The 26,906-nt window shown below is 37.2% G+C and overlaps 2 protein-coding genes across 5 annotated transcripts; one reads left to right on the forward strand and one right to left on the reverse strand.

Annotated features, from left to right (window-relative positions):
- The first annotated feature begins 536 nt into the window (after nucleotides 1–536).
- LOC126717715 (probable UDP-3-O-acyl-N-acetylglucosamine deacetylase 1, mitochondrial) lies at nucleotides 537–7,183 on the forward strand. 4 transcript variants are annotated; one of them, XM_050419569.1, is made up of 7 exons: nucleotides 537–869; nucleotides 1,179–1,487; nucleotides 2,237–2,443; nucleotides 3,637–3,738; nucleotides 3,894–4,033; nucleotides 4,109–4,173; nucleotides 6,861–7,004. In XM_050419569.1, the coding sequence occupies exons 1-6, from the start codon at nucleotides 819–821 to the stop codon at nucleotides 4,137–4,139; spliced, it is 840 nt and encodes a 279-aa protein (XP_050275526.1). In that variant the 5' UTR covers nucleotides 537–818; the 3' UTR covers nucleotides 4,140–4,173; nucleotides 6,861–7,004. The 4 variants fall into 4 exon arrangements, with proteins under 4 accessions (XP_050275526.1, XP_050275524.1, XP_050275527.1 ...); XM_050419567.1 differs by lacking the exon at nucleotides 6,861–7,004 and adding an exon at nucleotides 4,782–4,925; XM_050419566.1 differs by lacking the exon at nucleotides 3,894–4,033 and adding an exon at nucleotides 4,782–4,926 and having other exon boundaries at nucleotides 540–869; nucleotides 6,861–7,183.
- A 1,285-nt stretch (nucleotides 7,184–8,468) lies between these two features.
- On the reverse strand, nucleotides 8,469–14,033 carry LOC126717717 (E3 ubiquitin protein ligase RIE1). The gene is made up of 5 exons (XM_050419572.1): nucleotides 13,245–14,033; nucleotides 10,998–11,117; nucleotides 10,409–10,541; nucleotides 10,163–10,321; nucleotides 8,469–9,003 (listed from the first exon to the last, which is right to left on the reverse strand). Exons 1-5 carry the CDS (start codon nucleotides 13,775–13,777, stop codon nucleotides 8,842–8,844), a joined length of 1,107 nt encoding a protein of 368 aa, XP_050275529.1. The 5' UTR covers nucleotides 13,778–14,033; the 3' UTR covers nucleotides 8,469–8,841.
- Nucleotides 14,034–26,906: the final 12,873 nt, after the last annotated feature.

Here is a 26,906-nt window from a genome sequence, read left to right on the forward strand (position 1 = left end):
ATGTGACAAAAGAACAGTCACATATGATGTTAAAACTATACAATATGAGAATGAAATTGTCAAATGTGAGAAAAAATAAAGAAACCATCAAATGTGACAAAAGTATAGTCACATATGGTGTTGAATCTACACAATGTGAGGATGAAACTGTCAAATGTGAGAAAAAAAAAAAAGGGAACCACCAAATGTGACAAAAGAACTGTCATATGTGATATTAGAATTACATAATGTGGGGATGGAACTATCAAATATGAGAAGAAAATAATAAGAAAATCACCAAATGTGACAAAAGAATTGTCACGTGATATTGGAACTATACAATATGAGGATGGAATATCAAATATGAGAAAAAGTAAGATAATTACCAAATGTGACAAAAAAATTATCACATATAATATTAAAATTATACCATATGAAAATAAAACAAAAATGTAACATGATATTGCAAGTTACCTATAAGTGGGTAACAAATCCCCTTTTGGGGTAGAATTATCCTATAAATAAATTGTCATTTTCAGTTTACATATATGAATTCTGATACTGCTAGATTTTTATTTTTTAGGAACTGTTGTACTGCTAGTTAATTCTAAAATTTCGAACAGGGAAGTCTTTCTCTTCGTGAACTTCCCACTTTTGATTTTTCAGGTATAAAGAAGAATCCTAACTTGTCTGGCAGAAGGAGACTCCCGCCAAAAATGTCCTGTTTTTCCGCGACATTTCCCATTCCGTATTCTCCCCCCAAAACGACGCCGCTCTGCCAGTGCCACTGATCCAGACGAAACCAGTACCAGTACTACCTTCCTTCCTTGATTCCCTCAATGACTCTCGCCGCTGCCTTCAAGTCCTCAAAACTCATCTCCTGGAAATCCGTACTCTCTCTCTCTCTCACTCTCTCATCTGAACTGAACTTTTGGAACCTTCTCAAAAAAATAATCTGAGCTTTTTAATTTTTAATTTTTTTATTTATTGAAAAACTCGATCGGAGTTTGTTGAAATCTGAATATTTCGCTAATTTTCATACATTTTCTCAGTAACCAAACAGAAAGTAACATTTAATCTGATCTATGCACATACGTACACACACACACACACACACACATATATATATATATATATATATGTATATATATATATATATATCTCACTAATATGATATATGTGATTGCTTTGATGACCAGACTGGCAGGCTTCAGCAAACCGTAGCTGGATGCATAGAGCGGACCGGGAACACTCTGCACTCCGGCGAGGTTTCCACCGTGAAACTTTGGCCGGAGCTCGCGGGAAAAGGGAGGTACTTCGATTTCCGGTCAAATTTGATTCCGGCCTCGGTCGATTTTGCGGAAGAATCGCCTCTGTGTACCACGCTCCATAAGGATGGGTTCAGAATTCGAACCGTTGAGCACTTGCTTTCGGCTTTGGAGGCCGCCGGTGTTGATAATTGCAGGATTGAGATGCAGAATTCGGATCCTAAAGTTTGCGAGGTTGAGGTTGGTACTGTAATTTTGTTGAGACTTAATGAATGGATTCGATAATGTTCAAATTTAAGCTTGCTTTATCTCTAGCTTTTCTTTGTTAGAATTATGGCTTTGGAAAATGATACAACTCTTACAAGTTTCTTGTTAAAAGTATTTCTCGGTGATAAACTTCAAATTTGATTTTTATGCACTTTGTGTGTGAATGTGAGAGCGTCCAACAATGTATACTCACATTCGATTTAGGGAGTCGTTGGATACCGGGGCTTTTAATTTTGGATTTGATGTTATATTAAGTCTTCAAATTTTCCATGAACTTCAATTTTTTTTCATTGAAATGATAATATATGGCCTTTTCTAGATTAATTGGAGTGAGATGTCAGACGCGTCAATCTCGCTCTAATTTGAACAAGTAGAGCATAGGGTTGGGGGGGGGGGGGGGTTGGTTGATGGATTGGATTCTCTTTAGATATTAGTTGTTATTATCAATTTCTGTTTCAATGCAATCGGATTATGTTATGCTCTTACATTTTATTGTTGAAGTAGCATTTAACTATATTTGTTTTGGTGGTAAAGAGAAAAACAGTTAAAAGGTGTTAATTTCGAGAGAATATGCGAATTATGGACAAACTTGTTGGAACAGATGCAATAATGTATTGAATTATATATTAATAGGAACTTTATGCATTTGGATCAAGCCCAATAACTGGTAATGCTTGAACATGTTGTAGGGAGACTGATGGTTTCTATAATTACTCACTCAGGTTCCCATTTTTGATGGCTCGGCAAGTGAATGGGTGAAGGCCATAGAACAAGTTGGGTTAAAGGTGGCCACAGATCAGTGTGGGAACAGTTGTGAAAAAATGGCACCTTATGTGAATGAACCAGTGCATGCATGGAGGAAAGATTCTTTTGTTGCTGCATTTCCTTCACAAAAGGTTCACATAACTTATGGGATTGACTTCCCACAGGTATGAATATTGCTACACTGTCAATTTCTGAATATATATATATATATATATATATATTTCTTGGGTGTGTAATTTGAAAATGGAGAAGGTTGGTGCCACTTCTTTGCATTGGTACATTATTATTTTTAGAGCATATAAGAATTTATTTCTGGCTTCTAAACTCTTTATGTGTTATCCCTACTGGATGGGGACCACGAACTAAATAAATGGGATGGCTGTTATTGGTCCATGCATTGCTGCTGTTTTGCTTGCCTTTTCTGCTTGTGCAATGGAAAATCTTGTAGGTTGATTGGGTTGATACAAGTTTTGGGCATTTAACTTGTATAATAACACTTAATGGTCAGATTTGGCATTTCTAAATTCGAGATAGGACCAACTGTCACCAAATATTGGTGAAGTGCCTTTGTGTGCTATTGCTATAATTATCTTATTATTCTTCTTTAGTTATCTACAGTGTTGTGAAGCAATGAAACCTTGGTCCTTGGATATATAGTTGTTCCAAATTATTAGTGTTGGATCTGCATTCATTTTGTTTATTTTTCTATTGCATATATTCTTGTGTGTGTGTATCTGGGTTTTACTTGATAGGGGTTGGTACATGAAGTGGCTCTGCCTTGAAGAGGTTCCTTTGTCATTAAAAAAAAAAAAAAAAAAACTTCTGTGTGTGTGTGTGTGTTGAATGAATTTACTACTACAGCAACAAAGCTTAGTCCCAAATTTTTGGAGTCGGCTATGGATCCTCAACAAGATTAGTCAGGGTTGGCTACATGTATTCTTTTCCTCCATTTTTTTCTATCTGAAGTCATAGCCTCCATTGAATGAATTTACTGCTAATAAAAAATAGCAGGCTTAAAATGTTTGGTTGCAGGATTTTCAATTATAGAATTTGGCAGTTGTCATAATCAGTTTAAGTGAAATGCTTTGTTTAACATAGAATAGGTACCAATTATTTTTCTTCCTGAGATTGAGTAAAGTTGCTGCAATACCTGGTTACTTGGGATTTCTAGTGGTTAGGGTATACTGGAAATGTGATTTGGGTGATTTAGAAGACCTGGAACATATTTACGAATGTCAATTTTAACCATTCACTACTAGTCTTGTGAGTAATAAATAAATAAAAAAGAAAGAAAAAGATTAATTGTCTTAATTTCTATATGGTAATCCACATTTAAAAAAAAAAAATTATATTGCAGGTGCATGCTATTGGCTGTCAGTGGTTTTCTTCAGCACCGCTGGATAATTATTTTTACTCCGAGCAGATAGCTTCATCAAGAACCTTTTGTGTTTATGAGCAGGTTTGTTTAAAATCGCCAATAATAGTCTTGTTCTCACTTCCTCATTGCTGTCATACTTTGATATTTTCTTTTGATATGATTGACTTTATAATCAACTTAAAAACTGTGATATTAACGTTTCTCTTTCTTTCTTTCCGTTAAAATTATTATTGAAGACATGGTGGTTTTGTTTGACACTTTGCAATGTTCAAGGTGGTTGGAAGCATTATAAAGAGAAGTTTACTGTTATGAAAAAAAATCCAGAATTTAAATCTAGACAAGCAAGTGACATAGGACAAGGGGGGAACAAATTGTGGTAACTTCAAATTTTTTATTATATTGTTGAATTTATGCTTCTAATACTCAATTTTATATTGGAAAAGCCTTGCAGGTGGAGCAAATGCGTAATTCTGGGCTCATAAAAGGGGGCTCACTGGACAATGCCATTGTTTGTAGGTACATGCTTCATTTTTGTATGCATTATAACAGTTTTCTCAACTGGACTGGCAATGGGCACTGCTCAAAATGATTTGTTTGTGAACAAAACTTGGTATTAAAGGACAAGCGGTCATATAATAAAACCCTAATAGTTACAATTTGAAAAAATTTGGAGAAACACTGTATGTTCTAATTTTGCTTTCTAAAAAGTCCATGTCAAAAAACTTTCTTTGAACTTGCTCACTTTGAAGCTTTTTTTTCAGCAAGAATAGAATGATCTAGAGGGAGTGTGCAACCTAGAGAGATGGTCCACCCTGTCCATAGAAAAGCAATTATAGATTAGTTCCTATTTTTAGGGTGAGAATGCAAATTGCTAAATTTAGGGGTTCTTACAAGTTTGGAAAATACTTCCAATGTTTTCTTTGCCAAAACTCAATAGATGGTGACAACATGTGCTGGTAATAAATTGAATCAGACTAATATAGAACAAATCATTAATATAATATTCCAAATGTTTCAAACTAGGAGATAAGAAATTTTACATAGCTATGCAAACCTCAAAAATTAGTTTGTCTTTTGTGTTTTCCAAGTTTCATTGCATACTTAATCCTAATCTTCTTCTGCAGTGCCAGCAAAGGTTGGTTGAACCCCCCACTGCGTTTCCCTGACGAACCGTGTCGCCATAAGGTCTTAGATCTTATTGGTGACCTTTCCCTTTTTGCACAGTTTGGCAGTCAAGGGCTTCCGGTGGCACATATAGTGGCATACAAGGCATGTGTATTTTATCCAATCCTCCCCACCCCCCACACCCCCACACCCCCCCCCCCCCCCCCCCCCGCGCGCGCGCGCTTTTGGTTGTTGATTATTGATTAATTATCAAGAAAGTTCAACTGTGGTCATATGCTTTGCCCTTTATCATGAAAATCAGGATTTGTATTATATTGAAATTGTGGGGACAGGGAAGGAATTGTTCTTGTCCTTTGGGACAGCTTTTGAAAAAGTGATAGGATGCAAGAAGAGCAAAATTTTGAACAAAAAAACACTTTGAAAAAGTATCACCCATTCTGCATTTTGCAAATAGCTTTTAGTTTACCCTTTTGCAAAGTTGCCTTTTTGTTTTAGATACCAAGTACCTTTTGGCTTAATAATGAATCATCCAGCTGTCTTTGATTGGCAGCCTAACAAATTCTGATCCCAATTTCCTGTATTTGGCTTTCATGAGTCCCTCTTTGCCCTCTTTGTCTCTTTGACCACTAGGCTCTGTATTGGCCCATAGTTACAGTACTGGCCATCATGTCTTCTTCAAAGTCTTGACTGATAAAACTTTTATGCCTCCTTGTCTTGTTGTGCCTCAAACTAAACCATTTCTTCTTATGGATGCAGCCAGTGGTACCATCTTTGTCAATTTTCTTATATCGTACTCAATTTTGCTACTTCGTAGGCTCCTTACTTCTATATATACTTCTTATCTCTTATTTATCTAATTATTATTATCTTGACTCACTTTATATTTATATTTATTTGTGGATACCTTTCCTTTGGCTATTTAAAATAATGTATGTGCAGTTCCAACCAGCAAAAAAGGCACAGTTCCCTTGTCATACAATTTGATATGCAATCACATCACTTGAGAATAACCTTCTTTCAGTTCAATGCTTTGAATAAAAGTCCTCAGTTTGACCTGCCCAACGTTGTTTATGACAATTAAAAATACCTAGAACATTGCTAATAGCCATCAGATTTCATTACCCTTTAGTTGCTCCTCCATTTACTAATTTATGTTTTACATACTGTTACAAACTTACGAAAAAACATTGTGCATCATGGGGACACTAGAGGGCATTGATCTCATCCATGGAGAGGATTAGTTTAATGATTGGTTTGCATTGGGGGTCTTTGATCTTTTTCTTAAACAAGTAGAATCTAGAGACCTTGAGGTTGATCAGTAAGATTTTCCTTCACCCAGTACTTACTTTGGTGGTACTTATCTCTGTAACCAACTGCAGCATTTGGTTTTAGTCTGGAGCCATAACATATCTATGATCTATCTAATTATTTCTGAATGTATTAGTTTCGATGGGAAAAAAAAAAAAAGAACAGAAAAGAGAAAAAAGATTTTATGCAATAAAACAAAAAAGGAAAAGAAAAGGTAGAATGAGTGACTAGATCTCTATGATTTGATTGTGGTTGATCATTAACAAGATTTGATTTATAGTTCTCATCTGGAAATGTATTTCTTAGTCATTATGAATATAAGAACTATGTAGCATTCGATTGATCCCTGAAATATATACTTGTTACAGCCACAAACCAGGCATTGAATCTAGCAAGCATCTATGCTGATGGCACTGTGGGTAGAAGTGTTATCTTTACTAAGTTAACCCCCCATTGTCACAACTAACAGAAAAAGAACGCACTAGAAAATAATAGAAGTAGCTTTAACAGTTCAATAAACTACAGTTGCTTGCATTAATGACCATTTGATTTCCCCATCGTTTTCATTCTCCACAAGCTTTGGCACCATCTGTTGAAATCCAATTCTTCCTGTTTCAAGTTTAGATGATTGCATTGTCTGAAAGCTCATGGAAAAAAAAAGTGTTGATTAATTTTATGCAAGTTTATTTTACTCTCAAATTTTCGTTGTGCTTATGAGACAATGATTACAAGACACTAAATTGGGTTATGAATTTTTGCATTTGATGCAGGGTGGCCATGCACTACATGCTGATATGGTACGTCAGCTATCAAACAATCAAGAGAAGATTTGAAAGAATAACATTGATATCATTACTACTCAAATGACAAGGATCTTGGCTTATTGAGGGCAGATGTTGGAAACGTGCATGTCCTTTGATGTGTAACATTATCGTTGTAATCTAGCACACTGTCAGCTTGTCAAGGATCTAATTCACCACTTTCACCTCCTCCTCTTTTAATATGCACATAAAACAGATGGCAAATATAATTGTTAATGAGCATCTCAACATTTTCTGATAGGTTTGGTTGTCCCATAAAAATGGAACAGTTATGATTATGTTTTCAATAGAATTTGTGATGTGAATATTTATTTAAAATGATGATGAACAAACCAGTATTAGAGATTAAACATTTGATGGTAACAAAATTTGATTTTTATCGTTTGGAGGAGTAATTTTTCCAGATCTTTTACACTTACCCACAAACCATACAGTTTAGAAACCAAAGAATAAAGTAAAAAATTTGATTGTTATCGTTTGGAGGAGTAATTGAATTGTTCACCAAAGAATAAGGTAAAAAACTATATGCCATGAGAGGAGATAACGTTATCTTTGGTTAATAAGTGAGACTACCAAATGAGACGTTGAAGTTTACCTCTTTTGAACTTTGCAGAAATGGCTATACAAGCACTGCATAGATAATAGATTAGAGTTTCATTTCCCGGTTTGTTTATCGACAGGGACTGCTTGTGCATTGCAAAAGCTAAACTTCTTTGATAACCTAAAGAAGTTGAGAGCAGCTCAAGACTAATGGTTTAAGAGGTGAAGCTTTCTTCCAAGTCAGAAGCTGAGTCTCATTATCCGTATCCTATTCCCACCCACAGTTCTCGCAGCTCCATGAAGTATAGACATATGACTAATGCAGAAACGCATGGGTTGATTTTTCAAGTTCAATGGTTTAACAAGCCAAGCTTATGAGTTAAGAAATACCGTCTTCAGTTTGAATAGTTCAGTTCAGCCTTGGAGTGGCAGAGTAACATAACTTAAAAATTACCCCAAACAAGGGTTCAGAAAAGAAACCCCAACTAATAATAAAGAGCTGATGGCCAAAAAGAGAAAATGAGAGAAAAAAGGGGAAAAAGGGACGCGAGATGCAAAAAATCACTGTGATAGTAACTGAGTTCTTGAATTTTGGCATAGAAATGAATGCAGGATCAAGCAACCATAGATGCGCAATTGGCCTTGCTAACAAGCATAAGTATGGAAGAAACTACATTCTTTCAGCTTAACTTCCTACATGTTTGGATCAAACCAGAACTCGGCTCAAGTTTGGTTCAGACTCAAAATATTCAATCTGGCTCATCTGCACTCCTTAGTCCTGACACAAGTGGGACTCACTCTTCCTCTTTTCAGTTTTATTCAGCAGAAACACAAGTCATCACAACTAACAACAACATATTATCCCCAGTACAGAGAAAAGTTTGCCATCCCTCTCAAAATTCTCTAATAATCTATCCTTTTCAATCAGGTACATACAAGGTATATATTTTGATATGTACATACAGGGTATAAATTGCCACAATAATAAATAACTAAATTTGGAACAAAACAAAAAAGTGAAATAATCCAATCATCTATATATAATTCCCAAAATCAGAGGTAAAAGGTACATATTACAAGCAATCATTTTCTATATACTACAAAACCAGGAAAAAAGAAAAGAAAAAGAAGCATCTACGTAAAACCAGCATATCAATTGCTCCATTTTTGCATATGCATAATTAACAAGTCATACAAAGGCATGAAGAGTAAAAGGGCAACTCCCAATGGCCGTAAAACAGAAAATGAGGCTCAATTGACAAGTTGCTGTAAGTAATTGTCAATAAATATTAGGAGAAGCTTTCCTCTTTCTGCCTCAACTTTCTGTACACACAAACAAACAAATTGTGGGTAGATGAACCCAGACATTGGGGGTTCCTATTTGTTTCCTTTATACCTGTTCACTTCCCTTGAGAATGTTGTACTTGCAGAGTGGACATGTTGCATTCATCTTAAGCCACTTCACAATGCATGTAGAATGGAAATGATGGTTGCAGGGAAGAGTATGGAGCTCTGCTCCATCCTCATATGAGCTGAGACATATACAACATTCCTGGATAAACAAGAGGAAAGTCAGAACCAAAATCTTCAGGAAAATTGTAAATGTGTTAGGAATTTTAACTACTTCCAATAGGTAGTTCCAAGTAAATCTCATTGATTTGCTAGTCCTAAAGTTTTTTCTACAAATTACTCCATACAGATTGAGACTCTTGTAAGTCACAAGCAAGTCAATCCATGAACATGATTGGCACAAAAATGAGGATCCATCCTACATGACCAACATCCAAGTCCTAACATGTGCCTCGCTTCATGCTACTCAGCAGAAATGTCTCAACAATGGTCAAATGAAGCATTTCAAAATCCAAAATGAGATGGTTCCAATAAAATACAGTTAAGCAAAAAAAGTGGGGAAAACAACTCCCTCACCAAATCTTTGAGCAATAATTATTTCCATTCATTGTGCACCCATGTTCATATGCACATGTGCAAAAGATTTTGGGCATGTCCAGAAAAAGTAATTTAATAGCCTTAAAGCTCTTTTAGAAGATTTCTTTAAGAGGGTCTTTAACAGCTTTTAATGCTAAATCTGAAATTTGCAACTTTTAGGAAAAACTTTTTTTTTTTTTTTGTTAATAAGAACTTTTAAGAAAAAAACTCTACAATTCACTATTCATGATCTATAAAACCTTAACATTAAAAAACTATTCACTGTAATTTTTTAAAGGATACAAATGATAGATTTGAACCTATGGCATCTGCTCCATGGTGATTGCTCTTTCTTTTCAGGCAAAGACACCAATTAGTTTTTGATGTAGGTGGGATTTGAACCCATGTCCCTTATTCGAGGACAAGAACTTTACTAGTTAAGATAACTAGAACCAACATTTACTGTAATTTGTCAAACACTCAAAATGCTAAGAGCTTTTCAGTTAAAGCTCTATATTGCAAAAGCTCTACTACTAAATCTCTACAAGCCCTACTTCCTATGGCAATGCCAAATCGACACCATATGTGCTTGCATACATATCCAACAGAAAATACAGAAGAATGGGTCATCACTTCAAAACCAAAATGGGCAGAATTTTTCATAAATAAAGATAAAGTCCCACAAAATAGGTAATAAAATTGTGAAATGATTAGCCTTTTCATTATAAATCAATGGAATACCAGATCACTTATCAAAAGACGAAAAACAAAGAACAAAAGCATACCGCGTCCTCAGGTAGAAGTATACGTTCAATTGCCAAGTATCCACTACTCGTTTCCACAGGAACCATTGACCCTGCTCCCCCATTAGGCTTTGCCTCATTGCTCAATGCTCGAAATCTGTATTTTGGAAGGATGCTAAGATCTGCTTCTGATGCTCCTTCCTATTTTGTCACAGAAGAAACAACACTAAGCAGTTGAAAGAACATGTTTCACATATTTAGTCATAGTAACTAATTCTTTCTTTGTACCTGTCCTGCAACAGCATAAAGAATGGCAATTATGCATGGCAAGCAGCAACAGAGAGCAATCCCAATCAAACATGCCAAAACAACACAAAATATGGCAAAGAAGACATCGAATGCCAGAAACACCACAGCCAACCTGCAAAAATTCAGAACCAGAGATCCCTGAAATTATTTTCTGCAAAAAAATACTGCATTGTGATCATGAGAGAGAGAGAGAGGCAATTGGATCTACAATCTATCTGAAAGAATTGTGGTTCTATTGTGATAATAGACATAGAAGAATCGAATTTACAATGACAAGATAATTGTCATTGTGACAGCAAGCTTGCTTTATACAAATTGAAAGAAAATTTTAAATATCAAAAGGGACAAAAGTAGATCAAGATCCATGTAAATATGATCTGGTGACTCATACAAAAAATTCCAGAAACTTAGCAAATCTATAAACTCCTCCCTCTTCCCACCTTACATGAAGGTAAAAGTAAAAAAGGAAAACTATATGTGTGTGTGTATGTGTGTGCACGTCTCAAAATAATATAACATGTAACATATAGAAATAAATAAAGGGCATTCAAGAGCGGTTAAAACATACCAGTACAAACGTGGAGCATCTCGCAGAAGTATATCTCCACCAGAGACAACCCAATAAAAGCCAACTATCCACCAAAGAAATGATGCCATCGTATTCACCGATTCACAACGTTTAACAGCACTAAGCCATTCATAATAAAATCAGTAAGTGGCCAATATCTCATAAATCTCCCAGGAAAAGTTGCTGAATCAGCATATAATAATGATATTAACAGCCCCCCCACCCCCCAAAAAAAAAGAAAGAAAAGAAAAGCATATAATAAAGACGTAATTGCAGATGAGACAGGAAGCATGAAGGAATATAAAAGTTAATGTTATAGCATGGTCTGGCAAGAACAGCATTTCAGCATAGCCATTGACAACTTGATGCCTTCAGAGGTTTAAGCATTTCTTTTTCTCCAAATGTATCACATTGGACATAAGGGAACTGCATTCCAAAGCATGCTACCTAGATGCACCAAAACACTCTCCCCAACAAGTCAACATTTCCACAACCGCTTACCTATTTTGGTAAGCAATCTCATACATAACACATGTAAACAGAAAAAAGAAAAGCATAGAAAAAGAAAAAAGAGAATCATCAAAGTTCCTTACTGATAAGAAAATGCAATAAACGACGGTCCTATGTCTCATCACTGACTTTACACACGACACCAATATAAAATTAAAAAAAAAAAAAAAATTTATTTCTGCAACTATTTGCTGTTTGAGTCTTGACCAATGCCAATAACTGACCAAAGACAGCCAATTTTTAGGTTCTTTTATCTGCCAAATGATTTTCCAAGGAAATCCACAATCCAATCTTCCACTTGGTGCTTGAAAGTAAGTTCTAACCTCAAATTTATGACTCTTCCACTATGATCAATCCATTCTATCATCACAACATTAGGCTTTCCCAGAAAGTGCCATAGATCTAGCAAAAAAAAAAAAAATACGGTGATTCTAACTCACAACCCTGCACTGCCCTAACAGACCCCGGGGTTCAGTGAAAGGTATGATTGGAATGCACCATAAAAACATCAAAATTTCATCTCAATCCAATGCAATATAGAAAAATTTTTAGAAACAAAGTTCTCAATGGAGCCTCCCCACACCACTAGTCATGCCAAAACTAACACGAATACCATCCCTTATAATGAACTTAACCAGAAAATTCCTCCCAACTGCTTCTGAAACTCTTCCACATGCACATCCCATACATAACTTTGATTCTGGCAGAACAACACTAATCCCATCGCATCCAGCCCATACTTCATCTCAACTATCTGCTTTCATAAATGGCACCTTTCTGTTGCACACTCCCAAAGCCATTTAGCCAACAGGGCATTATTAATAATTTTGATTTGCCCATAAGGTCATAACCCAATCCCCCAGGTTAAGTAGGAGAGTGAACCTGCTCCTATTTCACAAGAGGTTATTTTAATTTTTAACGCATTGCCCATAATCCCAAAATTGGACACATGACAATGTTGGGTTAAGGCTATGTCAATTTGAAACAGTTTGGGCGTATGGGCGTGAGCATATTGTTTCTCATGGATGTCTCATTGTTTGGCGTTTCCATGAACCAAACTGCATAAAAGCTCTTCTATGACTACAAGAACCACCCCCCCCCACCCCCCTCTCCTCTCTCCCTTTTGAAATCTCTTTATCACTAGACAGTTGACACAATATGTCTTTTTCTAAGAATCCTTTTCTTATTGCTCATAATGGACTTTGTGTGATCTAGATAGTAAAGAATTTGAGGAAGAAAAAGATTAACATATGGGCTGTGCCAACTTGAGTCCATAAACAGTAACAAAAGGAACCCTAATATTTTTTTATCATACATTAAAATTAATATCAACGTACACTCTCCTTTTTATATATATATAAGTATATCAACGTACACCTTTTGAACTACTTATAGAAAGATCCTTAATTTTTTTTTTCGACAAGTCAATTATAGAAAGATCCTTAAAATGCATTCAGAATATCAAATTTTCAATCTTCACAAGCCCATTATCTACACAAATTATCTTATAGTGACACTCTATTTAGAGTGTAGTGTATTCATAAGGTAGTAGAATTTCTATTCTAGCATCAAAATTTGAGTACTCTTTTTAGGAAATTCAAGGCTTTAAAATGTTCCTCAATCTTCACAAACAAACAAACAAACACACACTCCTAAACTTCAAAATTCAACGCCAAACCCAAAACCCAAAACCCAAAACCCAAACTATAAACAAAAATCCAAACGACAAGAACTCACCTAGACCGGGGCGCAAAACCGCCGTTGTCGTCTTCGTCCTCGCTATCATTCCCTTCCTCTCTCCTAACCTCCACCGCCTGCTGACTCTCCTCGTCCCCCGCAACCCTAGCTCTCGACGCCGCCCTCCGCGGGTTCCTCCTCCGGTACTCCATCCAAACCAGCCCCACATGCACCCCGCACTGCAGTGCGTAGCCGCAGATCCAGAGCCGAATCGGCGTGTTCGGCTTCTCGTCTAGAGTCAACAACAGCATGGCCACCGAGACCACCACGAACGCCACGTTCCACATGATGTCCAGAGCCACCACGGGCTTCGAGTACCCCCAGTCGGCCCGGCGCTCCTCCAGCTGCCGCGCCGCCGTCTCCCTCACCAGCATGGACGGGCCTCGCCGGCCCGAGGCGCGGCCCAGGAGCAAGGCCAGAGTGGTGGGGCGGGTGGTTGCGGTGTCGGAGCTGCCTTGGCGGGGGTGGAGGAGTGGAGCTTGTGGCTCAGGCGCGGTGGTGGCGGTGGAGGTGGAGGAGGATTGCGATGACATGGCTAGAGAGAGAAAGAGAGGTGGGACCAGTAGTAGTAGTGGTGGTAGAGAGAGAAGGGTAGAAGCATAACTGAAGTGAAGTGTGTAGAGAAGTATGGGTATATGAATTTTTGTTTAAATTCTCTACAATTTGAAAGTGAGATAGAGAGAGAGAAGAGGCGTTTTCATATATGTTGATGTTGAACGGTAGATGGAAGAGGGAGAGAGAGAGAGAGAGAGTTGATTAAAAACTAAAAATGGGGATTTGGGAGTTTGTTTACGTTGTTTGGTCGCTTGACTCGCTGGTTGGGTTTTTTCTTCTATTCTTTGGCGGTAAAAATTAACGTGTGTAACTGGACAAGGTAGAGAGCAACATGTCCTAACATCAGTCTCTTTTTTACGGTAATAAAGTAACTTCTCTTTTTAACGTACATCATGAATGCTGCTAATCTTTTTATTTGTCGGAAACCAATATATTTATTACTGTAAAAAAATCAAAATAAACGACACAATATATTTATTACTAGTATAAAATAAAATAATTTTATATTTTTTATAATTAAATTCTTGTGGGTTTTATATAATTTTATCAAGATCAAATGAAAAATAGCAATTATTATTAAGTGAATGTCATAGGTGCGCATACCAAAAATCAATTAATACATTAATCTAATGATAAAAAGTAATATATATATATATATATATATAATAGGAGAAACTCAAATTAGAATTCTAAATTAGAGTTTCAATTTTGCGTCATGTGTTTTAAATTATTTATTCTTGAAGAGTTTTATTTCTTAATTTTAGAATAAAATGTGAGACCACATCATAAATATTCATCCAAGTGAGTTATTAAGTACAAAAACTATAGACTCTAAAGTAAATAAATCGTAAAAGAAAAAAAAAAAGTGCTTCACAATAATAAATAAATAAATAACATGGACAATTTACATTTTATACCTAATAATATCCTTACAAAATTTTCTAAAGAGTTAACAAAATATAAAAATGACTGTAGGGACACGATTCTCAAACGGCCCAACAATGACGTTGGGCTCGCGCGTGAAGGATCCCTCACAATAAGATTTGTAGAGAGTGAGCTTGAAAGGCTAGCGTTTGGTCATAAGGCGTTGGTCCAAACCGGACTTCAGGGAAACTCAGATAAGAAAAGGCTTCAGTCTGGATATCCAAGCCCTACAGCTTTGTAACTTGAGGGATTGGACTCCTCGGATTATGTCCGAGGAGCACTAATGCCTTTCTCCGGTTACCCGGCGGTGGGTTTTCCGTGGTGGTGTACATATATTGTCCGGGCATTCTCATCCCTGGAGTTTTTTCCCAGGAATTGAGATGGGGATCTCCCCCTTTTCTCCCTTTTCTAATTAGTTTCCCTTTCCTTTTATACTAGCCTACGTTTGTTGTCCCTCGTCCACGTGTAGGGTCAACTTTTCCAGGACTGATAATTGTCCCGTCAATCTAATCCCAGAATTGTTAGGGATGGTTAATAAAGCCTAAAAATCAGGTTCTGTTAGGTGTAAAGTCTTATCAGTGAAGGGTATTAAGGACAACTTCCCCGAGATATTTTAGATCTTCTTACGGATTTGTTCTTATAGCTCTCTTTTACCCCTTTGTCAGGGGAGCTTTAGGCTTGCCGAGGACTAAACCGTCCTCGGCTGCATATCTGGGCCATCCTCGGCCTTATACTTTTAAGCTTGGGCCATAACTTTTTTCAGCTTGGGCTTGCGGGCTCCCCACGAGCAAGTGGGCCTGACCCATAAACTATCGGGCCCCATAATAGCCCCTCAAAACCCTGCTGTCCAACATCTTGGTTGGAAAGGTGGGTTTTGGTAATGCCGAGCCTTTATTATGGCTCATTCATTTCAACCCTTGAAGGACGCGGGTAACTCTTCACATGCCCAAGGAATGTACCGGTCTACGAGCTGTTCCCCTTAATTTGCGCACATTGCCCTTATGCTGTTTGGGTATTCGAGGCGCGTCTTTAATATCCTCCCTTTACGAGGCCTCCCAGATCTGACGGTTATTGATGGTGTGGGAGAACGAAACGGCGTATTCTTATTTGTAGGTTTCCCTGGGGATCTGAACGTGTTATGTACCCTTTTCTTCGTCCCTTATATAAAGAGAGAAGACAAAAGGTGATTCTCTCATATCTGAATCCCCCAGGCTCTTCCCAGAGTTCACTTCTTCCCTCTGGTTATACCCTATCCAATAATACGTTCACCATAGTAGTCAGCCATAAATAAACCATTCCTTTCCCAGAAACGCCATGTCCTAATAAAGCTTGAGATGGCTCGGTCAGGGCAAGGATGGCGGAGACTCAAGATTTGTCTCCCCTTCCTTTTAGCCAAAATCCGAAGCAGGGACTCGTCATATCTCACTTTCGGTGTGACTGAGTCAAAAACATCCATTATCACCACCGTCCGCTCTCTCACGAGCATATCTAACATGGCGCCAGCGTGTTAGGAGTCAGGATTGGGGCAGGGACTAAGTGCCCCTGCTTCTTCCTCTCTTCGTTCACTGGCGCCCCCCTTTGCCTCTCTCTCTTCTTCTCCTCCTTCCTACTCATGTCCTCCATCTTCTTCATTCATCTCCTCCATCTTCTGCTCATGTCCTCCATCTTCTTCTTCCTTTGCGCTCCTTGATGACAAGAGCTTGCTGAAGTGCTTCCATGTGTTCCAATTCTTCTTCCTTCTCCTTCATCTTTTTCTAAAGAAGGTTCTTCTCCTGATATGAGCAGTACTGAGGCAGAGATTGGAGAGACTTTGAAGGCGAGTTTAAAAGACACCGGACTGTTTACTGATCTGTATTGCGGATGCTATTGTTGCTTTAGCAATTCATTTTTTGTATAGGCTTGTTTAAGCCCTTCTTTGTACGTTGTAATAATTTTTCATATTAATAAAAGTTATTATTATTCTACTTCTCATGTTCTATTTATATGTTTTAATAAATTTGCAAACACTGCTCGGCACAATAGTATAGCATTTGAATCAATGACAACTAAGGCCAAAATACGTGCTAATAAAAAGATGCCACCATAACTTTAACAGAATTACTTAACATAGCAATGCCGACCAGGGAGGGACGACACTTACCTCAAAATTAGCCAAGATGAGGACTGAGTATTCGATACGGTGTAAGAAGTAACTATCCGAGGACATGTCATCCGCAAAACGAACAGTTTCCTTAGGCTATTGAATAGGGGGTCATTTTGCCATCTTAACATACTGGCCTTAACATTTTACAGTATTGGAGCCGAGGACTTTCCCGTCCGAGTAGTTGGCGTTCCCATAGGCTTGAGTCCGAGAACCATGCAAGGCCCAGGTTCTGTCCGAAAACTTTTTCCAGTACTTGGTTTCCCCATAGGCTTGAGTCCGAGGACCATGCAATGCCTTGGTTCTGTCCAAAACTTTTTAGAGTACTTGGTTTCCCCATAGGCTTGAGTCCGAGGACCATGCAATACCTTGGTTCTGTCCAAAACCTTTTGAGTTCAATTTCTCCCTTTCTTCAGGTATATCACGAGGCGCCGAGCAGGAGGTTGCCCTCGGCAGCGACTATTCCTCGGCGTGGGCCATAGTCTCTGGGCCCTTATGCAGAACGGGCCTGGGCCGCGAATTCACTAGGCCCACGAATTAAGAGGTATTTATGCAATCTTTGGCCACGCGATACTTTCTGATGTCCCAGTGTTCGAGGTGCGCCTTTACGAGGCTCCTTTAATCTTGTGGTTGCAGTTGACGTTGGGAGTTGGGCCAGAGCCATTTTGTCTGTAGCGTTCCTTGGGACGCTGCGTGAGTTGACTGCCACCTCCTTGTCTTTTCAAATAAAAAGGAGGGAGAGAGAGTTGCTTTATATACACACAGCTCCTTCAGTTTCCTCCCAAATCACAACTCCTATATTCAGTGCTGTCCTCCCTTGACATAACATGTTTGAGGCGAAGGTTGGGAAGGAAGAACTCTCTCCGCCACAGAAGCGCCGTGTCCTCATGAGACTCAAAATAGTAAGGTATGGGCACAGGAAGCATAAGTTCAGGGGAATACTCCATTTCGACCGAGGGGAAAGGGTGTTTCTCCCCCTTTTAGTCAAAATCCGAAGCAGGTTCTGTTCATGCTAGAATCTTGGCGTGTCAGAAGAAAGATTCTCCGCCATCAGTGCCTCTGCCTTGTGGCAGGCAAATATTTAGAGAAAGCCCCTCAACTTCCGGCTCCCTGCACCTTTCCTTCAGCGGTGTGAGGCTCAAGTTGGGTTTCTTTTGCTGCCTGAGTTATGGGCACGTAAAAGCATTGAGGAAGGACAAGGTCTTGGAGTAGTAGCCAACCTCTCCTCTGATCCACTTCCTCGGCTTTGTTTTATTTTCTTGTATCTTTCCTTTTGATTAAGTGGTTAGCATTAGCATAGGCTGATTCCAGCTTTTCATTGTACGCTGTACTATTTCTTTGTTTTAGTAAAAATAGAAATTTATTTACATGTTTTGAGTACTGATCTTTTGGCAACACTACTTTGTGAATGGGTGTGCTCCATGTGTGTGTTTCTTCGAGAATATTTAGAGCAAGATACCTTGAAACATAATCTAACTAACTCTAATCTACCAATACTACCAGGCATTATACCGATAATTCATAGTAAGTCAAACTTAGGAAACTAACCGGGGTAACAGTTGAATATTCTGTGATAAGCGCGTGAATACCGTCCAAGGCTGAATCTCTAAATAATCCATCCGAGCAGTCGACTGGGAAGTAGGGAACTCCGATTGTGCTTTTGTGTACTTGGTTTCCCCATAGGCTTGCGTCCGAGGACCATGCAAGGCCTAGGTTCCGTCCAAAACTTATGGTTTTTATTTTGTGTACTTGGTTTCCCCATAGGCTTGGATCCGAGAACCATACAAGGCCTTGGTTCTGTCCAAAACTTGTAAGATATCTTTTTTGTACTTGGTTTCCCCATAGGCTTGGGTCCGAGGACCATACAAGGCCTTGGTTCTGTCCAAAACTTTTTAGTTTTTCTTTTGTGTACTTGGTTTCCCCATAGGCTTGGGTTCCCCATAGGCTTGGGTCCGAGGACCATACAAGGCCTTGGTTCTGTCCAAAACTTTTTAGTTTTTCTTTTGTGTACTTGGTTTCCCCATAGGCTTGGGTCCGAGGACCATACAAGGCCTTGGTTCTGTCCAAAACTTGTAAGATATTTTTTTTTTTGTACTTGGTTTCCCCATAGGCTTGGGTCCGAGGACTATACAAGGCCTTGGTTCTGTCCAAAACTTTTTAGTTTTTCTTTTGTGTACTTGGTTTCCCCATAGGCTTGGGTCCGAGGACCATACAAGGCCTTGGTTCTGTCCAAAACTTTTTAGTTTTTCTTTTGTGTACTTGGTTTCCCCATATGCTTGGGTCCGAGGACCATACAAGGCCTTGGTTCTGTCCAAAACTTATGTTTTTTCGCAGGTCAGCCCCTTGACCCTGACGGGGAAAGCTGATTTGGGGTCGGAAGCCCCTAGAGCTGCCCGTGCCGTTGGCACTACAGGATGTAAGCCCTGGCACCAGTTTATATCGGAGCGACAACTGCAGGTCACCGGAGACGGGAAAAACTCGCGAATCTCTGCTTGCTAGAGAGCTGACTCATGCGCCACCCGTGCCAACGCGCAAGCCTTCCCACAGACGGCGCCAATTGTAGGGACAAGATTATCAAACGGCCCAACAATGACGTTGGGCTCGCGCGTGAAGGATCCCTCACAATAAGATTTGTAGAGAGTGGGCTTGAAAGGCTAGCGTTTGGTCATAAGGCGTTGGTCCAAACCGGACTTCAGGGAAACTCAGATAAGAAAAGGCTTCAGTCTGGATATCCAAGCCCTACAGCTTTGTAACTTGAGGGATTGGACTCCTCGGATTATGTCCGAGGAGCACTAATGCCTTTCTCCGGTTACCCGGCGGTGGGTTTTCCGTGGTGGTGTACATATATTGTCCGGGCATTCTCATCCCAGGAGTTTTTTCCCAGGAAGTGAGATGGGGATCCCCCCCTTTTCTCCCTTTTCTAATTAGTTTCTCTTTCCTTTTATACTAGCCTACGTTTGTTGTCCCTCGTCCACGTGTAGGGTCAACTTTTCCAGGACTGATATTTGTCCCGTCAATCTAATCCCAGAATTGTTGGGGATGGTTAATAAAGCCTAAAAATCAGGTTCTGTTAGGTGTAAAGTCTTATCAGTGAAGGGTATTAAGGACAACTTCCCTGAGATATTTTAGATCTTCTTACGAATTTGTTCTTATAGCTCTTTTTTACCCCTTTGTCAGGGGAGCTTTAGGCTTGCCGAGGACTAAACCGTCCTCGGCTGCATATCTGGGCCATCCTCGGCCTTATACTTTTAAGCTTGGGCCATAACTTTTTTCAGCTTGGGCTTGCGGGCTCCCCACGAGCAAGTGGGCCTGGCCCATAAACTATCGGGCCCCACAATGACTATCAATAGTATTTAAATTATATATATATATATATATATATATTATATTATACATCTTATTGTATATTTTTAAGTGTATTCATGTATATGCATGGGATTACAAACTAGTTATTATTTAGCATGCACCTAAATACTAGCATATCAATAATTATAATAAAAAAAAAAATCAATTCTTGTAACTAAATAGTTTTAAGATAGTTTTTAATGCTGTTTTCTTCTTTTTTTTCTCTTTTTTTTTGGGAACTGTTCATTTTTTGTCTAACTCTAATGTATCTTAGTTTAATTTAGTTTGTAAATATAAATCATTTATGTTATTTTATATATCTAAAATAAAAAATTTATTATTAGAAAAAAGATTGATTTATATAAATCCTACTAAAAATTTGCATAGGCTTCTGTAAGGACTAGATTTTGCTCCCGAACCCAAAAGATGGATAAACTCAGGCCCAAAACAATGAATTTGTAGAGAGTGGATTGGAAAACTGGGTTAAAATGAGTTGGACAACAAATAGAGTGAGTTTAAATGATAAGAACAGGAAGATAGATTGATTTAACCTAAAGAAAATTGTCCTCGGCACAATTCGAGGAGATCAGTTCTTATATATTTCTACTGAGTTTGATTATAAATTTGGTTCCTGATTGCTATAGTGTTTCTCTCTTGATTTCTTGATCCCTTCTCCATGAAGGGTCTCTTCCATTATATAGTTCTCTTTAGACGATCTTTACCCTCCACTTATTAACCATCCAAGCCACTACTTAAGTGTTTGTCCCATTGGACACCCTCCCAGGCCCTCTGTGCGTTGGGGTAGCCAATGTAGCACTGTTCAAGAGTCTTCTTCACATTAATGCAATAAGAAAGTTAGCTGCAGAGTATTCAATGCAGTGGTAGCAGCTTTCTTCTTAGATATTTTAAGACTCCTCTTTGTCTTGTGTTCTTATAATGCTTATCCGTATCAATAGAATTTTCCTGGAGTGCTCCCCCGGACGGTAGACCAACTCTTCAAACCTTGGCTTTGGTTAGCCGATGAGGCATTCATCCTTAGCCCACCCTCCTGGGCCCTTATGACCAAAATTAACTTCTTCATTTACTAACATGGACTTCTCTGACAATGTTTACTCCTTCTCAGACGATTTTATGTCCTCAGATTGGACCCCAAGCCCAATGAATACATAGATAATGAGCTCCTGAGCCCAATATCCCTACAGCTTCTATTACTATTTCAAGTTTTTACTATGTAAAGGATTTGTACTGATATTAGGATGCTAAGTGACTAAGAGTAATCACATTCAGGTTGCTAAAAAATTAAGTTTAGCATCTCAAAATGATATTTTATATTTCTTTTAATACCACACTTAACAATACATCATACGTCTTATTCTTATTTTAACATAAAACTTATTAAGAATAATATAAACATTATCTACCCATCAAATAAATTTAAAAAAAAAAAACCCACAAAAAATAGAAACACTTACAAACACCATTCCACAATCATGGAAAACTCACACCCACAACAGAACACCCACAAACAATCATACCAATAGCCAAACACCCATTTCTCAGCAAGTCACCAACCATTCCATAGCCACACCACCACTTCCTCAACCACCAACCACTCCATAACCACCAACAAAACCAACCAAACACCAACACAACCCAACCACAACTCTACTAAAACCCAACAACAACAACAACAACAACAACAACAACAAAAAAAAAAAAAAAAAAAAAAAAAAAAAAAAAAAAAACCACCACACAACCATGGCAACAAGCCACCCACAAAACCCAATGTCCCACGAAGACAATCGACCCAAAAACAAAAAACCATCAAATGAGCCGCCCATGGAATCTAGAGACCCACAACAACGAGTGACTCATGGCAGAAGAGAAGGGAGAGAGGAGAGAAGTGAATTTGGTCTAGTGAGAGGGAGTGAGGAGGGAGGATGGAGAAAAATAAAAACCAATAAAATATGAATATTAACTTGTTTCAGTAATCTGTTACTAGTAACAAATTAATGTAGCTAGTTGCTAAATATTTTTAGCTATAACATCTTTGATGTGGCATTTTTTTTTTTTTTTGGACTCTAAAATAGTTTTTTATTGGGTTTACAACCTCTAATGTGAATGCTTATGTAGGTATTGGACGAATCAGAGAAACTAGATTGCAATTCTCCCATCCTCACTTATTTTTAAATGAACATTTTTTTTTTAATCTAAATGGAGCTTGCTATGATGCCTTACCCTTCATTTTGTGTGGAAAAAAAAAAAATTCATTAAAGTTGAAGTTTTGGGTGCTTGTGCATTCACATTAGTCTCAATGCACTTTTAGTCTATTTTGATCTAAAAATTGCACTTTTGTTACTTTAGTTAATTTACTATTCATAGACAATTATATTGGTCTCAATACTCTTACCATTATTCTATTTAAATAGAGAGAGAGAAATGTGAGAAAGAATATTTTTTTATTAATATATTATTTTATTTATTGAGTGAACAGATTTCAATAAATGTATTGAACTCATTATTCATTGTACAATATTTTGACAATTTATTGAGCTTGATGCAAGGCATTTTGAAGAGCTTAATGCTAAATTACTGATGCTTTGCAAAGGGTGGTCGAAGCTAGTTGGGTGGAATGGGTTGTTGATGGTATCTTTTTTTTCTTTGACGTAACTGTTGGGATCTTTTTCTAGTAGAGAATTAATATGGGTTATGAGTTGACATGACTGTTGGGTTTTTCTTCTATTCTTTGGCGCTAAAATTAACATGTCTACAAGATAAGCATGTCCTAACATCCGACATTTTTTAATGGTATAAAGTTTCTTCTTTTTTAATGTACATAATTGATGCTATCTTTTTATCTGTCAGAAAGCATCTTATTTATGACTAGTATAAAATAAAATAATTATTTTAAAAAAAAAATTAATTTCTTGTGGGTTATAGATAATTTTATCATGATCCTGATGATAAAAAATAATTATCATTAAGCAGATTCTATAAGTGCATATATCAAAAATCAATTGGTGTTTTGATTTAATGATAAAGAGCAATTATTATTAAGCAAACACCATATATTTAAAATACTACCATATCAATAATTAAAAAATCAAATCAAATTCTTGTAACTATATAGTGGGTTTATAATGTCCAACATGTTATGTTAGGTATTGGGCACTCAAAGAAACTAGATTCGCCCATCCTCACTTATTTTTCTAAGGAACTTTATATATATATATATATATATATATATATGTAAGGACACGATTCCTAACCACCCGTAACAGTGTTGGGTTCGTACGTAAAAAGGCTCAAACAATATGATTTGTAGAGCGTGAGTGTAAAGAACTAGGTTAACTGTGATATATTCAAAAGATTCCCTCTCACATATGTCAAAGGTCTAAAGTTGGTACAACGATCGTTGTCTTTGGTGATCCATACAGTTCTTTTTCTCTCTTTGTGCTCTTCTTCTTTCTTCTGTGCTTTTCTCTCTTTTTCTTTTTTTTGTTTCGATCCCCTTTCTGCATGTTCTTCTTTTAGTTTATATACCCCCCTTAGTGTTCCATCTAACACCTCCTGGAACTTCCTATGGGCAGCTGTAAGGCTGCTTCCTTACTGTTCAGGTATCACCTCCACATTAATGTGGCCAGAGAGTTGGTTGAGAGGTCATTAATGCGGAGGCAGCTGTAGTTATAGATATTTGTTTGCCTTATCTCTTTCATCCTTGGTCGGTTATTCTATCTTTTGTGGTGACCTAATTCTGAGATCTGGTTGCAATAAGACCACGTCCTGATCGTCCTCGGACGCATACTGCCGAGGAGTATGGTGTCCTCGGACAGATACAGAACTCTACCCTTGTGATATTGACTACCATCCCCTTCAGTAACTACCTTATGACCTGACTTGGCCTCCTCGGACGGATATGCATCCTCGGATGGGCCACAAGCCCAACAATCCTGAACTCTATGGGCCTATTGATCGAACGGTCCCCACAATATATATATATATATATATATATATTTATTTATATTAAAAAAAAGGAGCTTGCTATGATGCTTACCCTTCATTTTGTGTGGAAAATGAATTACATTCATTAAAGTTGATAAAGAATTTGGGTGGTTTGGATGGCAATGAAGTTCTAGGTGCTTGATCATTCACATTAGTTCCAATTAATGCACTTTTAGTCCATTTTTGTCTAAAAATTGCACTTTTGTTACTTTAGTTAATTTACTATTCATAGACAATTACATTGGTTCAATACTCTATCACTATTTTATTTATAGAGAGAGAATAATTTTTTATATTATATTATCTTATGTATTGAGTGAACAATTTTCAATAATAAGTGTATTGAGCTCATTATTCATTGTTAAATATTTTGACAATTTATTAAGTCTGATGCATAAGGCATTTGGGTGAGTTTAGTTCAAATGTTGGCTAAATGTGGTTTTGAAGAGCTTGATGCTAAATTGCTAGTGCTTTGCAAAGGATGGTCGAAGCTAGTTGAGTGGAATGGATTGTTGATGATATCCTCTTTTCTTTGACATAACTGATGTTATATTTTTCTATTAGAGAATTAACGTGGGTTATTATTTGATAGGTTGATCCAACCCCACCCTCCAACCCCACTCTCTTTTTTTAAAGGGAGTTAAGTCTAGAAAGACTATAATTAGGCTAGTTACAGTTGCATTTCTTAAACAATTATATATATATATATATATATATATATACACTCCTTTTTGTACTGGTTAATAATTTAAAATCCTAACCCTAACAAGAACTTGACAAATGCTGCTAACCATGGGTAATTGATTTGTTAGATTGTCCGTTGGCATACAAATGCTCCTTAATCTGTTCAATGGGGATAAAAATATATCCCTTGGGATTAATTGCTCTTTTAGTAACAACATGAGTTGGTCCTCAACAAACCTTTGGACCAATGCACATAATTCTAACATCTATAACATGCCACACGGACTGTCCCAAAACAATAAATCTAGTAAATACATTTTTTTTTTTTTTTTACATCGGTTGACATGACATATTATAATTGGTAAATAATACATTTGCATTTATCAATGTGGCTAGTCACAAAATGATCTTCATCCAAAGCTTTCTTAGCAATTCCTAACTGTTACCCCAATTTAGCCCTTTATTTTGATGTATTGGGTTCCCTCGTTTTTTTTTTTTTTTTTTTTTTTTTTTTGGGGGGGGGGGGGGGGTGGTGAAAATTGGGTTCCCTCATTTACACAAGGCAATGCTCTTTTGCTATTAATTTTTTAAATCTTTCTCCCTCTATTCTATATTTCTACACGTGAAGGGAACATGCGTTATCGTCGAGCAAACAGGCTGTAATGTGTAATCCATCCTTTTTTTTTTTCTTTAACCAACCAAACACATTGTTAAGGCATCCACGATCACGAATGTAAGATGTGAATTATATCAATAGTCAAATATTCTATTTTAATTGAATAAAATGGAATAATCATGGGAACAAAATTGACCATTTGCTATAAAGAACTATATTTCTTTACGTACGTTAAGGGCAATGAAAGAGACCTTAGTGGTCAATTTGATAGAAGCATCTCATGTGTTCAATAACATAAGGAGAAAATTGGCCTCTGCCTTTTTTCTTTTTTTTTTTTAAATCTAGCATTTTGTCCCATTTCCCAAACTAATTAGGAAAATGTCCCTATTATAACTCAATTGTCCAAAAATTGAGTTTCAAAACACCACTATAGAGTCTTTAAAACGTCACTATAGGTATGGGGTGATCAAATTTAAAAAAAATAAAAATAAAAAAATGCCTAGAACTCAAGTTTATGGAGCTCGAGTTCCAAAACGCCACTATAGGCGTCACTATAGGTATGGGGTGATCAAACTTAAAAAAAAAAAAAAAAAAAAAAAAAAAAAAACCTTGCCTGGAACTTGAGTTTATGGAGCTCGAGTTCCAAAACGCCACTATAGGGCTCCATTTTTTTTTTTTTTTAAATTTTCAGTTTGTTATAACTCAATTGTCCAAAAATCGAGTTTTAAACTAAAACTTGATTTTTAGAAAATCGATTTTCAAAACAGGGGCATTTTCCTAATTAGTTTGAAAATGGGGCAAAATGCTGGATTTTGTTTTTTAAAAAGGGCAAAAACCCATTTTCTCCATATAATAATCTAAGTGTAACAAATATATGTCATAGGATCTTTAGTTCTTAAGAAGTTAACGCATGCTTAGGGTTTTTCGTTTAAGAAATATTTTTTTAAACTCTTTATAAGAAAAATAATTAATTTTTTAACGACTTTTTATATTTTCTATAAAAGTAATGTCATAACTTTCTTAAAATAGTTTATAAATAATTATTTTAATAAGAGTACCATTAACATAATTTTTTTATATAATTGTTAAGAATAACATGACATATTGTGGTTGGTACATAATATAAAATTGTATTAACTTCACTAGTGGCAAAATGATCTTCCCTGCATGTTATGTTTCTGCACGTGAAGGGAGCGTGGGTTACTGTTGAGCAAACACAATGTAATCCTCCTTTCACTCCAACCAAACACATTATAAGGGCCTAAAGGCATCCACGAATGTGGGATGTGATTTTATGCGACGTTGTCTCAACCAAACAAGGTTCCCTCCCTCTCTCATTAAAATTGTGCGAAGTGGGGTGGCAGGTGTAAATGACAATCGTTAAGCATGCGTTTAT

Source organism: Quercus robur, chromosome 3, assembly GCF_932294415.1.
Source record: "Quercus robur chromosome 3, dhQueRobu3.1, whole genome shotgun sequence".
NCBI lineage: Eukaryota > Viridiplantae > Streptophyta > Magnoliopsida > Fagales > Fagaceae > Quercus > Quercus robur.

What these genes read in the sequence shown, in the direction of transcription:
- LOC126717715 (XM_050419566.1), top strand. Translation starts at nt 819, where the DNA reads ATGACTCTCGCCGCTGCCTTCAAGTCCTCAAAACTCATCTCCTGGAAA. An exon ending in AACTCATCTCCTGGAAATCC is followed by an intron (nt 870 to 1,178) that starts GTACTCTCTCTC and finishes TTTGATGACCAG; the next exon opens with ACTGGCAGGCTTCAGCAAAC. An exon ending in ATGGGATTGACTTCCCACAG is followed by an intron (nt 2,444 to 3,636) that starts GTATGAATATTG and finishes ATTATATTGCAG; the next exon opens with GTGCATGCTATTGGCTGTCA.
- LOC126717717 (XM_050419572.1), bottom strand. Translation starts at nt 13,777, where the DNA reads ATGTCATCGCAATCCTCCTCCACCTCCACCGCCACCACCGCGCCTGAG. An exon ending in GGTTTTGCGCCCCGGTCTAG is followed by an intron (nt 11,118 to 13,244) that starts GTGAGTTCTTGT and finishes TGAATGGCTTAG; the next exon opens with TGCTGTTAAACGTTGTGAAT. An exon ending in GATGCTCCACGTTTGTACTG is followed by an intron (nt 10,542 to 10,997) that starts GTATGTTTTAAC and finishes GAATTTTTGCAG; the next exon opens with GTTGGCTGTGGTGTTTCTGG.